We start from the raw sequence: 13,173 nt of genomic DNA, 5'->3' as shown, positions 1-13,173 counted from the left end.
AGTTTCTAACGTTGTCAGTGTCCCTCTGTTTTCCAATAAATCTTGCTGCTCAGTGACAAGGGGAGAATGCATGTAGTAATTGCACAGACACTCATCACTGCAATCTACTTTGTTTCTGTCTCAGAGAATGTAGCAGGCTGGTCATGTACTAGCCTTAGCAAAAGGGAAAACACGAAATTCGGTACATAGTATTCGTCAGTTTAGCTTTCCAGAGTTTGGTTAAATATCTACAAACAGCTCTCAAACGAATTTAGTATTCAAGGCTCCAAGTGTCAACAACCTTTCAGTTGCTAAGGGTTCCTCAACTGGCTCCTCCTAGTCATTCTAGACCCTCCCTCAGCTCCAAACACTCTTCATTTTTGTCTGACTTGAACCTAACTAAGCATAACTTGAACTGCCTACACCGAGAGAGAAAGGAGTGGAAAGTAAGTCTCAGTGATGATGCTTGTATGAAATGTGTTGACTGAAATGAGGAACTCTACAGTTCTTTCTTTTTGACATCATATCGTAAGTTATTGTTGCTAATTATTGTGAATGATCTTGAGGGATCTATAGGAGCTGAGCAGGATTTTTTTTGTTTCTTTTTTAAAGTTTAGGTCACATAATAAAGAGATTCTCCCCCTCTCCCCCTCCCCTCTCTCTCTCCTGGTTTTAATTATTATGCTGGAGTACAGGAGGATTGCGAGAGACCAAAGTCCACAATCTAAGCCTTTTTCCCCTCTTCTATTTTAGTGCCTCTCGGCTCTCACTGAGAATTGGTGAACTAGTTTTGCAGTGAGGGGCTCTGGCTCCTAACTTGCATTCTGAAGCATTAACATCTGGATCTCTAGAGCTCTCAAAATAATTGAGATCTTCAGCTCTCTTCTGTTTTTAAAGCTGTTAATCACATGTTTATTAACTGCAGCAGCAATTTTCTAATATGATCTGTGTAATTCTGGATTGGATGGCTGGTTTGTGATACAGACCCCAACGGTGCGGGTTCAATCCTCACACTGGCTAATGTTAACATAAAAATCCTTCCTTCTCAATCTCTCTCCTTGTCTGAGTTATGGTGTCTCAAATTCAACCAGTACCAGTCATGTCGCTCTAAAGAGCCCTCTGGGACTCTGATGACTTAATTTACTTTACCACAAGATCATAAGTGCAGTTAATAGTGCTGAATTGCAGCAGGATAATGTATCCAAAGTTACATGTTGCAAAGTGGAAGCATTTAGTCTCATCTTGCCACTCCTGGTCCACACAATACACTTGGTATCTAATGCAGCTTCGGAGGGAATGAGGTGAAAAGGCAAATGTTCACCATGGGCAAAACTAACCTAACTACACGATTAGGTGCCGTGCTGATTTTGACATCCTCTCGGTTTTAATTTTCATTCTGGACAGGGGTGCGTTTCACATGCCTCCCCAGTGCCATGATTTTCCCAGCTGGAGGGTCAGGTTAAAATTGGCTCCTATTTGAACTTAGGATTAGTGGTTTCCTCTCAAAATCAGCACCTGATTTGGGATAAGCTCACATCTGAGAAAGTTGAAATCACAAATCCACAAAACCCTGGATATTGGGAAGTAGTGGAATTGATATTGCCAACACTTTGATGCAGCAGAAATTGGGACAAGGGGGCACTATCAATAAACACAGTAAAGGAAGAATTTGCACTTAAATATCGCCTTTCAAGAGCTCAGGGCATACCAGTGCTTTTTGCAGCCAATGATGTGCCTTGCGTATTGTCACGCAGAGAAATACAGAAATCAAATTAAGTACAGCAAGGTTCCACAGGGGGAGTTGAAGAGAAAATTCTTCATGGACCAATTCACTGCCTGAAAGAAGAATGGAATTAATGGGATAGATTTGTCAAAGAGCCAATACATGTTTGACAGGTGGCTGGCCTGGCCTCCTCCTATGTTGCAAGATTCTATGAATCTTTAGGGTTTGGAGGGATATGGGCCAAACAGTGACAACTAGGACTAGGTCAGATTGGGATATCTGGTCTGCACAAACAAGTTGGACTGAAGGGCCTTTCCATGCTGTCTAACTCTATGTCTCTATGATCATTTGCTTTAGTGACAGTTATCAAGGGATTATTATTTCAAACATACCAGGAGAACACCTTGCTCCCATAGATTTCCTCCCACCGTCCAAAGATGTGCAGGTTAGGTGAATTGGCCATGCTAAATTGCCCTACAGCAGCAGAGATGTGCATGCTAAGTAGATTAGCCATGGTAAATGTGGGGTTATGGATATAGGGTGGGCTGTGGCTCCTGGTGGGATGCAGTTTGGAGGGTTGGTGCAGACTCGATGGGCTGAACGGTCTGTATCTGCACTGTAGGGATCCTATGACTCTAGGTAAAGAGTGCAGGTTTCTTTCCCTAAAGAGTGTTGACAAACGAGGACACAGAATACCTGATCTAGTGATGTAACAATTCCATCATTATATCCTAGACCCTGCTGTTCTTGTGGCAGAGAATCTATATCGAGCAACTTGATCCAGAACAACCTATGTCATTTTCAGAAATGACTTTCCCAGTTGATGTAATCGCAGAGCCTGAACTGTCCAGACATTTATAAATCAAACCCTATTTTACTGCTGAAGGGTTTGAAATTCTCCTCCACTATTTGGGAATGAATCGGATGCTTTCAACAATGATGATTGGCAGTGGGTACAGCATTTGTCAAGCTTACACCATTTCTTCATGTCAGTCTGAATGTAAACAGGAGGGACTTTTCACCTGAAACAGAGCTGCTCACTCTACTCTCTTGGATCAGAGCATCTTTTCCCGTTGTATTTATCTCATTCCAGGTTGACCACGATGGAGAACGGTATGAAGTTATTGCTGTCTGTGACAGTGCTGCTGTCTTTGACCACCGCACGGACAGGTATGAATGTGAAATGTTGCAAATTTCAAACTGAAATCAAATCTGCCAAATTCAGTTCATAAACTGGCAGCAATGGTTAGCACTGCTGCCTCACAATGCCAGAGATCCGAGGTCAATTCCAGCCTCAGGAAACTGTCTGTGTTGCACTTGCACATTCTGTATGGGTTTTCCTCCCACAGTCCAAAGATGAGCAGGTTAGGCATGGGAAGCATTTTGGAATGGGGGTGATGGGTCTGGGTGGGATGCTCTTCAGAAGGTCTATGTGGACTCATGGGTCAAATGGCCTGTAGGGATTTTATGAAAGAGTGGTAAATTCTTTGAAATAGAAGCACTTGCATTTTTACAACGCCTTTGAAAATCTCAGAACACCATGAATAAAATATTTCTGGTGCACTCACTGTTGAAATATTGAAAATGCAACATCAAACCCACCAAAAACAATCAGTTATGACCAGATAATCCATGCTAGGTCAGAACAGCAGGAAGAAGTTCACATTTCCACAAAATAGAGCTTTCAGATCTTTAAATATCAACTTGCCAAGGCAGATAGGGTCTCAGCTTAACTTCTCAGCTGAGAGACACTTCTTCTGGCAGTGAAACACCCCATCAGCATTGCACAAAAGGGACTGTCTGGGATTTATGCACAAGGTCTTTGGTGTAGAACACAAAAACTCAGCATTCTGACTCAAAGACAGCATAATCAACCACCATCCTCCAAACAAAATCAACTGAAAACAGAATATCTGGTCACTATCACTTTGATATCTGTGGGAGCTTGTTGTGTACAATTTGACGACTAAATTTCTCACAATTCAAAAGAGACCACTTCAAAAATACTCAATTTGTTGTAAGTGCTTTGAAGTTACCAAAGGCACAATATAAATGCAAGTTCCTTCTTTAAGGTGCCCTCAATTGTTCTTTGTGCCCAAGGGGCCTAGTGAATTGGGACTTTATTGATCTTTCCAGACCTTGTGTGCAAATTGGCTGTCATGCAAGGTTTGGAGATTATTTAACTGTGATGATAAAGAGTAATCTGGACTCAAAACATTAGCTTGCTCTCTCTCCAACCGGATGCTGCCTGACCTGCTGTGATTTCCAGCATTTTCTTGTTTTCAGTCGTTCAGCTGTGATGCTTCCTGAGCAGAATAGGCTTCCCATGCAAAGGGTGCTGACAGCATCTCAGCAGGCAACCATTAACCCTTAAGCGGCATTCCCAAGGGAAAAATTAGTGCCTTTCGGAAAGGAGGAAGACCAAGTCGGAAAATTTGTTTTAAAGAATGTAGCAGAGTCAGTTTGGTTTTGTTTTCACCTTACATTTGCAGCTTGTCCCACTAAATAATTGTCATGTTCATCATCAGTCTGAGCTTGGGCTTTTGTCACTGGGCAAACTTACATTTTCTATGTGACCAAACCGGAGGCAGCCATTTCCCCGCCTGCCCCCACCCCACCCCCATCCCCCCACCCCCTTGGCCGCTCTTGATCTTTCAGTCTATCTCCTTGAGCGAAATTAATGAAAGTATAGATGCCTCAGTGAGATCCTGGTCTCATATTCAGAGACAGGCAGTGGTGAGGCAATTGAGAGCTGGGATTCTTTATTTTAAACAAGTGTTTGTTTTTAATGATTATTTTCAGAGCCCCAGCATGTTGGCTTCCTCTCTGCTCTTCATGCAATTGTAAGCTTCCTTTTTGGAATGGACTGAAAGGCCCCTCTTGTTTATTCTGGGTCGTTTTATCAGTTTTATTGTCAAGGATTCAGAAGTGGAAGAGGAACAGAACGAGAGAGGGAGAGCTCGAGTGTGTGTAGAGTGCCACAGGGGACTCCTCGAACAAAACAAAAACACACAAGAAAGCATTTTGGACAAGTTTTCCAGTCTCCCACAGAGTCGCAAGGCTGATAGTATCTCATTCACCTTCTAGTGGAGGAGATGTAGAGAGCTCAGGGACATTCCTCGGTCAGTAAAAGTTGTCGGTATATGGGGAACATTCCTCTTTAATGTAAAATAATGAGATGCATCTTCCTTTCTAGCACATTCACAGAAGTTATAGTTCAAAATAGGATTATAGAAAATCTTGTAGGGGAATTTGATAGAATAAATTAAAAGAAACTTGAAAATTAGCGGTAGGGGGGATGGGGGAGGTGAAATGTAAAACTGAACATTTTTATCTAACAAAGCAGCAAAAATGGCCACAACGTAGTTTGCAATCTCAGCCAGAAACCACCAGGCCCTGGGGAATGATACAACTGAGTAGCTAACTAGGCAATGCAATAGTCAACATTGCTGTAGGTCTGGAATCCATATGCAAACCGGATGAGGCTGACTGATATTCTTTTCTCAAGGATATTACTGAACCAGATATATATATTACAAACAATGAAAACAGTTTAATTGCAATCATTATAAAGTCTAGCTTTAATTCAAGATTTATTAATTTAATTCAAATTCTACTGGCTGCCATGATGGATTCAACCCAGTGTTCACACAGCATCAGCCCAGATTATGAGGCTAATCTACCTTCTCTTGGCCACTGACATGGCTTTATGTGGGTGTGCGGATCATCATAATGAATAGGGCCTCATGGCTGTAGGGGCAAGTTGGATGTACCAATGAGTCTTTTTACCATTTCCACATGTTCCTTTGCAATCAAGGTACACAGATTTAAGGTCATGTACAAAGGGTCCAGGTAGGGATATCGTGATAAATGTTTTTTTATGCAGCGAGTTGTCATGATCACAAATGTACTGCCTGAAAACATGTTGGAAGCATATACAACTGTAACTTTCAAAATGGAACTGGATGAGAAGGAGAAATAAATAAGATTATTCCAGATTATTTGGATGATGTTTTCCAAAGGTTGGTCTAGACATGATGGGCCAAATGCACTCCTATGTGTTCTAAGTTTCAAAGCCACCAACCTTGTGATTTTATCAACTGGAACCTGACATTTCTTTTAGTTTTCCATTAAAACGAATCTGATCGCTCAGTCATAAGGATCAACAGGTTACAAATTTAATTCCCAGCATGCACTGATTTCAGTTTAGCAAAGCAACAGAGCCCTACAATTGAGCTCACTGCCCCTTGAGCTGTGAATTATGTTGTGGGAGTAGCAAGAGTGTCAAGATTAGAAAAATTAACTGCGAGTTGTTAACCAACGCTGCCTGTTGAAGTCAAAGAAGAAAAGAATCTAGTGTGCTTCTGCTATATTTTACTGCCTGTGCCAACATTGAGATATACAGCAAAGAAACAAACCCTTCCATCCAACTCATCCATGCTGACCAGATATCCTAAATAAATCTAGACCCATTTGCCAGCAATTGGTCCAGATCTCTCTAAACCCTTCCCATTCATATACCCATCCAGATGCCTTTTAAATGTTGCAGTTGTACCAACCTCCACCACTTCCTCTGGCAGCTCAGTCCATATACACACCACTCTCTGCAAGGCAGAGTTGCTCCTTCGATCCCTTTTAAATGTTTCCCCCCTCACCTTAGATCCATGCCGTCTAGTTTTGGACTGCTCCACCTTTGGGAACAGACCTTGTCTATTTACCCTATCTATGGCCCTCATGATTTAATAAATCTCTGTCACCCCCCAGCCTCCAACGCTCCAGGGAAAATAACCCCAGCCTATTCACCCTCTCCCTAGAACTCAAACCTGTCAAATCTAGCAAAATCCTTATAAATCTTTCAACTTTCACAACATCCTTTCTATAGCAGGGAGACCAGAATTGCACACAGTATTCCAAAAGTGGCCTATTCAATGTTCTTTACATGACCTCCCAACTCCTATACTCAGTGTGCATACCATTAAAGGCAAGCATACCACATGCCTTCTTCACTATCCTATCTACCTGGGACTCCACTTTCAACGAACTATGAACCGGCACTAAAAGGTCACCTTGTTCATCAACACTCCCCAAGACATTACCGTTAAGTATATAAGTCCTGCCTTGATTTTCCTTTCCAAAATACAGCGCCTCACGTTTATCTAAATAGGCTCAATCTGCCACTCCTCAGCCCACTGGCCCATGTGATCAAGATCCCATTGTACTCTGAGGTAACCTTTGCTGTTGGCTATCCCTCCAATTTTCATGTCATCTGCAAACTTACTCACCATATTTCCTATATTCACATCCAAATCATTTACATAAATGATGAAAAGCAGTAACCAACACCCCGCTGGTGACAGGCCTCTAGTTTGAAAAGCAACTCTCCACCACCCTCTGTCTTCCACCTTTGAGCCAGTTCTGTATCCAAATGGCTAATTCTCCCTCTGTTCTGTGTGATCTAACCTTGCTAATCAGTCTACCAAGAGGTCAAATGCCTTACTGAAGTCCATATTGATCACATTCACCACTCTGCCCTCTGTGTAACTTCTTCAAAAAACTCAATCAAGTTTGTGAGATATGATTTCCCACACACAAAGCCATGTTACTATCCCTAATCAGTCCTTGCCTTTCCAAATACCCTTAGGATTCCCTCCAACAACTTGCCCATCACCAATGACACGTTCACCGGTCTATGTTTCCTGGCTTTTCCTTGCCACCTTTCTTAAATAATGGCACCATGTTAGCCAACCTCCAGTCTCCCAGCACCTCGCCTGTGACCATCGATGATACAAATATCTCAGCAAAGGGTCCAGCAATAACTTCCCCAGCTTCCCACAGAGTTCTAGAGTACACCTGATCAGGTCCTGGGGACTTATCCACCTTTACGCATTTTAAGAAGTTCATCACTCCTCCTTTGTAATATGAACATTTTTCAAGATGTCGCTGTTTATTTCCCAACAATCTCTGTCTTATATGTTGTAAACTCTGGAGGTTTCAAAGCTAACCTTCTCACAGTTCCCTATGTCTGCTGCTCCTCTCACCCCAACACTGCATCACTCCTCAGTGGCAGCTAGTGAGATTAAACTTGATAGCTATGCCCCTATAATCCTACCGTTAATTTGCATTGCCTGCCTTTAGCCACATAAATGAAAAGAAGCAACTGGGATGAGGTATTAGAGAGCAATGGATTTTCATAGAACTGCAGCTTGACCTGATTTTCAGCCGAGGAAGGTAAATGATGGCTTTTTGTGCGTGATGTCTATCAAATTAGGTACTTCAATTTTAAATTTTAAATAATGCTTTGGGCATTTTTGTCACTTTGATGCCAGTCTAAGTTTGGGTCCCTTTTCTGTTCACAGGTGCTATGGAGAGTCAGGACAACCTTCAAGAGGTCAGAATATTCTTGCAACACACACAAAGCCTGTGGGGATATAGCATGTTTAATATTTCTGATAATATCATACGCATTTGAATATATAGAGTTATTTGCTACATACTGCCAATATAATTTTCTAATGTAATTATTTCCTATAGATATTTCTGATACATATAAATATTCCTACATAGATAAATATTCATCATATTTACAATGTTATCATTACCACTATATAATGTTCATTGTAGAAGTATTCTCTGTGTACAAATAGCTTATCTTCTATAGATTCTTTACATAAATAAACACTTTCTCTAGGAAGATATATTCCCTATTTATGTAACTACTTATAAATGACTTGGACTTGGCATATTATCAATAACTGTAGATGACTCATAAAATGAAATGTAGTTAACTGGAGATTGAACTGTAAGTGATCCCAGGAGCACATAGTCAGATTTGCAGATAGATAGAAATGTGAAATTCAATGTGGAGAAATGCTAGATGATAAGTTTGGAGAAGCTGAACAAGGAGAGTACATGGCGTGTACCACTGTAGGGTAAAAGGATAAAAGGACAACAGCAGCAAGTCTCATCAACTCAGAAGGATTTACAGCACAGCAGGAAGCCATACAGTCTTTTTTGCCTGCATTGGTCAACTAAGGTCCAAGTAACACTAATTCTGTTTTCCATTTTGGCACATAGCTTTGGAGGCTATAGCAACACAGTGAAAACATAAATATCACAAGAGGCTTTGCCTCAACCACTCTTTCAGCTGGTGAGTTCCAGACTCTCAATGAATACAATTCTCCTCAATTCCCCACTTAGATTTCAACCACTTTCCTTAAATCTATGCCTCCTGCTTTGTGACCCCTTTACTAACGGAAACATTGTCTTCCTATTCAGCCTAACTATTGGGGTAGAAGTGACCTGTACAAGGAGGATGGATTGCACCTAATTTGGAAGGGGACTACTATGCTGGCAGAGAGATTTGCGAGAGCTGCAGGGGAGGATTTAAACTAGTAAAGTGGAGCGGGTGGCACCCAGGGAGATAGTGAAGAAAAAGATCAATCTGAGCCTGGTACAGTTGAGAACAGAAGTGAGTCAAATAGTCAGGGCAGGCAGGGACAAAGCAGGGAACAAGGTAGGACTGATAAATTAAACTGCATTTATTTCATTGCAAGAGGCCTAACAGGGAAGGCAGATGGCCTCAGGGCATGGTTAGGAACATAGGACTGAGATATCATAGCAATTACTGAAACATGGCTCAGGGATGGGCAGGACTGGCAGCTGAATGTTCCAGGATACAAATGCTACAGGAAGGATAGAAAGGGAGGCAAGAGAGGAGGGTGAGTGGCGTTTTTGATAAGTGATAGCATTACAGCTGTGCTGAGGCTGGAACTGAGAAATAAGAAAGGGATGATCACCTTATTGGGATTGTATTATAGACCCCTTAATAGTCAGTGGGAAATTGAGAAACAAATTTGTAAGGAGATCTCAGTTATCTGTAAGAATAATAGGGTGGTTATGGTAGGGGATTTTAACTTTCCAAACATAGACTGGATGTTAAGGTTTTAGATGGAAGGAATTTGTTAAGTGTGTACAAGAAAATGTTCTGATTCAATCTGTGAATGTATCAACTAGAGAAGGTACAAAACTTGACCTACTCAGGGCAATAAGGCAGGGCAGGTAACTGAGGTGTCAGTGGGGGAGCACTTTGGGGCCAGCGACCATAATTCTATTAGTTGTAAAATAGTGATGGAAAAGGATAGACCAGATATAAAAGTTGAAGTTCTAAATTGGAGAAAGGTTAATTTTGACGGTATTAGGCAAGAACTTTCAAAAGCTGATTGGGGGCAGATATTTGCAGGTAAAGGGACAGCTGGAAAATGGGAAGCCTTCAGAAATGAGATAACAAGAATCCAGAGAAAGTACATTCCTGTCAGCGTGAAAGGGAAGGATGGTAGGTATAGGGAATGCTGGATGACTAAAGAAATTGAGGGTTTGGTTAAGAAAAAGAAGGAAGCATATGTCAGGTATAGACAGGATAGACCAAGTGAATCCTTAGAAGAGTATAAAGGCAGTAGGTGTATACTTAAGAGGAAAATCAGGAGGGTAAAAAGGGGACATGAGATATCTTTGGCAAATACAGTTGAGAAGAATCCAAAGGGTTTTTACAAATATGTTAAAGACAAAAGGGTAATTAGGGAGAGAATAGGGCCCCCCAAAGATCAGGAAGGCAGCCTTTGTGTGGAGCCACAGAAAATGGGAGAGATACTAAACAAGTATTTTGCATCAATATTTACTATAGAAAAGGACATGGAAGATATAGAATGTAGGGAAATAGATGGTGATATCTTGACAATTGTCCATATTGCAGAGGAGAAAGTGCTGGATATTTTGAAATACATAAAGGTGGATAAATCCCTAGGACCTGATCACGTGTACCCAAGAACTCTGTGGGAGGCTAGAGAAGTGATTGCTGGGCCTCTTGCTGAGATATTTGTATCATCGATAGTCACAGTGAGGTGCCGGAAGACTGGTGCCACTGTTTAAGAAGGGTGGTAAGGACAAGCCAGGGAACTGTAGACCGGTGAGCCTGACCTCAGTGGTGGGCAAGTTGCTGGAGGGAATCCTGAGGGACAAGATGCACATGTATTTGGAAAGGCAAGGACTGATTCGGGATAGTCAACATGGCTTTGTGCATGGGAAATCGTGTCTCGTTAGCTTGATTGAGATTTTTGAAGAAGTAACAAAGAGGATTGATGGGGGAAGAACGGTGGATGTGATCTATATGGACTTCAGTAAGACATTTGACAAGGTTCCCCATGAGAGACTGGCTAGCAAGGTTAGATCTCATACACAGGTAGACTGGTCATTTGGATAAGGAATTGGCTCAAAGGTAGAAGACAGAGGGTGGTGGTGGAGGGTTGGTTTGTGACCACTGGAGTGCCACAAGGATCGGTGCTGGGTCCACTTATTTTTGACATTTATATAAATGATTTGGATGTGAGCATAAGAGGTATAGTTAGTAAGTTTGCAGATGATACCCAAATTGGAGGTGTAGTGGACAGCGAAGAAGGTTATCTCAGATTACAACAGGATCTTGACCAGATGGGCCAATGGGCTGAGAAGTGACAGATGGAGTTTAATTCAGATAAATGCGAGGTGCTGCATTTTGGGAAAGCAAATCTTAGCAGGACTAATACACTTAATGGTAAGGTCCTAGGGAGTGTTGCTGAACAAAGAGACCTTGGAGTGCACGTTCACAGCTCCTTGAAAGTGGAGCCGCAGGTAGATAGGATAATGAAGAAGGTGTTTGGTATGCTTTCCTTTATTGGTCAGAGTATTGAGTACAGCAGTTGGGAGGTCATGTTGCGGCTGTACAGGACATTGATTAGGCCACTTGTTGTAATATTGCATGCAATTCTGGTCTCCTTCCTATTGGAAAGATGTTGTGAAACTTGAAAGAGTTCAGAAAAGATTTACAAGGATGTTGCCAGGGTTAGAGGATTTGAACTATTAGGGAGAGGCTGAACAGGCTGGAGCAGTTTTCCCTGGAGCATCGGAGGCTGAGGAGTGGCCTTATAGAGGTTTACAAAATCATGAGGGGTATGGATAGGATAAATAGACAAAGTGTTTTCCCTGGGGCCGGGGAGTCCAGAACTAGAGGGCATAGCTTTAGGATGAGAGGGGAAAGATATAAAAGAGACCTAAGGGGCAACATTTTTACACAGCGGGTGGTACATGTATGTAATGAGCTGCCAGAGGAAGTGGTGGAGGCTAGTACAGTTGCAACATTTATAAGTCATCCGGATTGGTATATGAATAGAAAGGGTTTGGAGGGACATGGGCAGGGTGCTGGCAGGTGGGGCTAAATTGGGTTGGGATATCTGGTTGACATGGATGAGTTGGACCGAAGGGCCTGTTTCCGTACTGTACATCTCTATGACTCTGTGTCCCTCATAATCTTATAACCTCTATCAGGCCTCTCTCAACCTTTGTTACTCCAAGCAAAACAATTGCTGCCAATCCAATCTTTCATAATTCCTCAGACCCTCCAGCCCAGGCAGCATCCTGGTAAGTCTCCTTTGCAACCTCTCTAGTGCAATCATGTAGTGACCAGAACTGAACATAGTACACCACCTGTGGTCCGACCAGCAATTTTTATGCTTCTGACATAACCTCCCTGCTCATGTATTCTATCCCTCAATTAATAGAGACAAGTATCCCAAATGTCTTTGCAACCATTTTATCCACTTTCCCTGCTACCTTCAGAGATCTATGGACATTCATACCAAGTTCTCTCTGATCTTCAGTATGTTCCAGGATAATAAAGTTCTCCTGTTATCCCTTGTTAGCCTACCCAAAGTGCATCACCTCACACTTTTCCAGGTTGAATTCCATTTACCTCTGCTTTGTCCAGCTGTTCAGTTCGTTGTTATCCCCCTCACTTTTCAAGCTGTTAAATCTACTCATACTTCTTTCCCTCTCTCTGTTGAATTCTTCCCAACTCCCCCACCTTGATTGTGACACATGCATCAACCTTTCCCTTGTCAAGAACAATTAAAGACTGTGCCCACACAGATTACCTCGACAGTCCCTACTCTTTCCCTTGGTCTTTATGCATTCTTAAAGAACCTTTGGGTTTTCGTTTATTCCAGCTGTCAATGCTTTCTCTTGCACACTCTTGAATTTCCTTTTTAAGGTCCCCCTGCACTATTTATACTCTCCTGATGTATTAAGCCCTCAGTGTCTGCCAGTAGCTTCATTTTTTCTCTTAATCCTAACCTTTGCGTCTCTTGACTCTACCCTTTGTCTTTATGGGAACATATTTGCCCTCTATTCTCACTATTCCCTCTTTGAAAGTCTGATCTGGCACAGTTTTATCTGCAAGTAACTGCACCCAATCCACTTGGGCCAAACTGTATCTTATCTTGGCAAAATTAGCCTTTCCCCAGTTTAAAATATTTAATCCAGGTCAATCCTTAGCCTTTTCTATAAATATTCCAATTCTAACAATCACTACCTCCACAATGTTTCCCCACTAACACACTATTCACCTGCCCAAGCTCCTTTATGAATATTAAGCATATAACAAC

At 41.9% G+C, this 13,173-nt stretch overlaps 1 protein-coding gene across 1 annotated transcript in view; it reads left to right on the top strand.

The window, feature by feature from the left end:
• The first annotated feature begins 340 nt into the window (after window positions 1-340).
• The window catches only part of LOC132833628 (probable glutamate receptor), a 44,504-nt gene continuing 31,671 nt past the window's right edge, over window positions 341-13,173 (top strand). Inside the window, exons 1-3 of the mRNA XM_060852038.1 lie at window positions 341-425; window positions 2,796-2,872; window positions 8,059-8,090. Coding sequence (XP_060708021.1) covers window positions 2,806-2,872; window positions 8,059-8,090 — 99 coding nt within the window. The 5' untranslated portion in view covers window positions 341-425; window positions 2,796-2,805. The remainder of the gene's footprint in view (window positions 426-2,795; window positions 2,873-8,058; window positions 8,091-13,173) is intronic.

The sequence above is a fragment of the Hemiscyllium ocellatum genome, chromosome 37 (genome assembly GCF_020745735.1).
Source record: "Hemiscyllium ocellatum isolate sHemOce1 chromosome 37, sHemOce1.pat.X.cur, whole genome shotgun sequence".
In the NCBI taxonomy this organism is placed as follows: Eukaryota; Metazoa; Chordata; class Chondrichthyes; order Orectolobiformes; family Hemiscylliidae; genus Hemiscyllium; species Hemiscyllium ocellatum.
This window is presented reverse-complemented; position numbering and strand designations above follow the sequence as displayed.